Raw genomic sequence first — 2,500 nt, forward strand, 5'->3', positions numbered from 1 at the left:
TCTGACAGTGAAAGGGTTGCTCATGATTAATGTTGTGAAGAATATTCGAACTCTGATTACGGAACTTGAAGACACTGAAGAGACTTGTGGTTGGTAATACGAATTGTGTAATAGGTATTTTTTTTAACAATATTTGAACTGATCTTGGATGAATGTTAGTTCTTTGGCCACTTCTTTATATATGTACCAAAAAAAAAAAAAAAGGTCCTTCTGTGAATATTTACGCCTCTTTCGGCTATATAATTAAGACACTGTAGTATAACAGTGTCTATATAAAAGTTGTAAGTGGAAAAAATGTGTAGCATTAAAAATATAAGCGACAAGACTCACCAATACAAAAAAAAAATGTTGCTTCTGTGAATATTTATACCTCTCTCTCTTATATAACTAAAGCACTACAGTATAAAAATGCCTATATAAAAGCTGTAAATGACTATAAAAAAAATATCTACGTAGCTTTAAGATTACTAGCGCCAGCACTCACCCGTCGTAGGAAGCTGAGAGGTAGAGGGCGTAGGAGTTGGTGGCGGCGTGGTTCTTGACGCATACGGTCACTTCGGGCAGGCGCGTCTTGAGGCGAGTGAGGAGCCAATGCAGAGTCGCCTCCCGTGTGCCGGCCGCCATCACGACGACCACCTCGCAGTCCTGGTGGTGAGGGGGGAGGGTTAAGAGAGCCTGGTATAGTGTATATGGGAGGGAATCGTGAGGCTGGGAGGGGCAATAACGCAGGAAGGAAAGGAGAGTAGATCAAGAGGGAAGGAAAGGAAAGGTTGTCGAGAGGTAAATAAAGGTGGAGGAAAAGATTGAGGGAGGGACAGAGAAAGATGGGGGGAAAGAGAGAGAGAGAGGGTAGTAAAGCAAATAAATAATAGAGGAAGGATGTAGAGAAGCAAAGAACTAAGGAAGAAAGGAAATGGGAAGAGAAAGAAGTAAAGAGGAAGAAAATATAGACGCTAATTACTAATAAAAGAAGGAAGTAACAAAAAAAAAACAGCGAGATAAAAAAAAAGAAGAGAAAGAAGCGAAGAAAGAATCAAGTAAGACAGAGAGGGAGATAAAAGAAGGAAGAAAGTGAGGGAAGGAGAAGCAAGGATGGGAACCAGCATGACAAGGAATGACTCGTAGAAGCAAGCAAGGACGCAAGAGAGGGAAGGAAAGGAAAGGAAAGACAGGGAGAGACACAGAGGGGAGGGAAGCAGAAAGAGAGAAAAAAGGGAGGCAGGAAAAGACGAAGAGGCAAGGGAGACGAAGGAAGTAACTGAGCAAGAGGAGGAAGAGAGAGAGAGAGAGCAAAGAATCGACGGACGCAGGGATAGAGGAGAGGAAAAACAAGGGAGGTAGAGAGAGAGAGAGAGAGAGAGAGAGAGAGAGAGAGAGAGAGAGAGAGAGAGAGAGAGAGAGAGAGAGAGAGAGACAAGAAAATGAGACAAGAACACACGAGAGAGGCACAGCAGGCGAAAGCAAGTAAGGACGCAAGGAGAGGAAGACAGAAGCAAGGGAGACAGGGACGCAGGGGCAGAGAAGCAGGGAGGGAGGAAGGGAGGAGTGAGTATGGCTGTTGGTGCTATTCACATGCAAAGGCCGCGTGTAATACTCTTGTGCCTCATTTTTGGTCACCGCACTGCCTGGCCTCGTACGCTCCAACCTTCCATTCGCCTTCCCCGTGATGCAGCGACGCCCTAACACCTGTAGTAGCGCACCTGTGTATGTGTGTATGTATGTGTGTCGTGTGTGTGTGTGTGTGTGTGTGTGTGTGTGTGTGTGTGTGTAGCTAAATATGTCACTCTGCCAATCAATCAAGCAATCACTGTCCTTCAATCAATTTATCTTTCAAGGACTCTCTCTCTCTCTCTCTCTCTCTCTCTCTCTCTCTCTCTCTCTCTCTCTCTCTCTCTCTCTCTCTCTCTCTCTCTCTCTCTCTCTCTCTCTCTCTCTCTCTGTCGATAATATGCGTGTGTGTGTTTATGTATGTATAAAATGTGTGTGCGTACGTGTGTACATGATGAGTCTACGAGTACGTGGAAGGAAGGAAGGCTCGCGGGAAGAGGGGATCGAGGGAAGGGGGAAGGAAGAGAGAGAGAGAGAGAGAGAGAGAGAGAGAGAGAGAGAGAGAGAGAGAGAGAGAGAGAGAGAGAGAGAGAGAGGGTGGGTGAGGGGGAGGAGGCTAGCGCACGTAACCTTCTGAACCGCCGTACCTTGACCTAACATCGATTTGAACTTCTTCTTTTTACCTGAGGAGAGAGAGAGAGAGAGAGAGAGAGAGAGAGAGAGAGAGAGAGAGAGAGAGAAAATAGCGTGGGAGCGATACATGGGGGTGGCTGTGACTCGGGGAAGTGAGAGAGAGAGAGAGAGAGAGAGAGAGAGAGAGAGAGAGAGAGAGAGAGAGAGAGAGAGAGAGAGAGAGAGAGAGAGAGAGAGAGAGACTCGTTCGTTAGTATGCGTATGATAATGAGACACGGAGAGAGAGAGAGAGAGAGAGAGAGAGAGAGAGAGAGAGAGA

At 46.1% G+C, this 2,500-nt stretch overlaps 1 protein-coding gene across 7 annotated transcripts in view; it reads right to left on the reverse strand.

Moving 5' to 3' along the window:
• Positions 1 to 2,500, reverse strand: part of LOC135115026 (anoctamin-8-like) — a 127,675-nt gene that overhangs the window by 45,573 nt on the left and 79,602 nt on the right. For all 7 annotated transcript variants that reach the window (XM_064031477.1, XM_064031459.1, XM_064031469.1 and 4 more), the window contains one exon: positions 485 to 645. In XM_064031477.1, the coding sequence (XP_063887547.1) occupies positions 485 to 645 (161 nt within the window). The remainder of the gene's footprint in view (positions 1 to 484; positions 646 to 2,500) is intronic.

The sequence above is a fragment of the Scylla paramamosain genome, chromosome 2 (assembly GCF_035594125.1).
Source record: "Scylla paramamosain isolate STU-SP2022 chromosome 2, ASM3559412v1, whole genome shotgun sequence".
Lineage (NCBI taxonomy): Eukaryota > Metazoa > Arthropoda > Malacostraca > Decapoda > Portunidae > Scylla > Scylla paramamosain.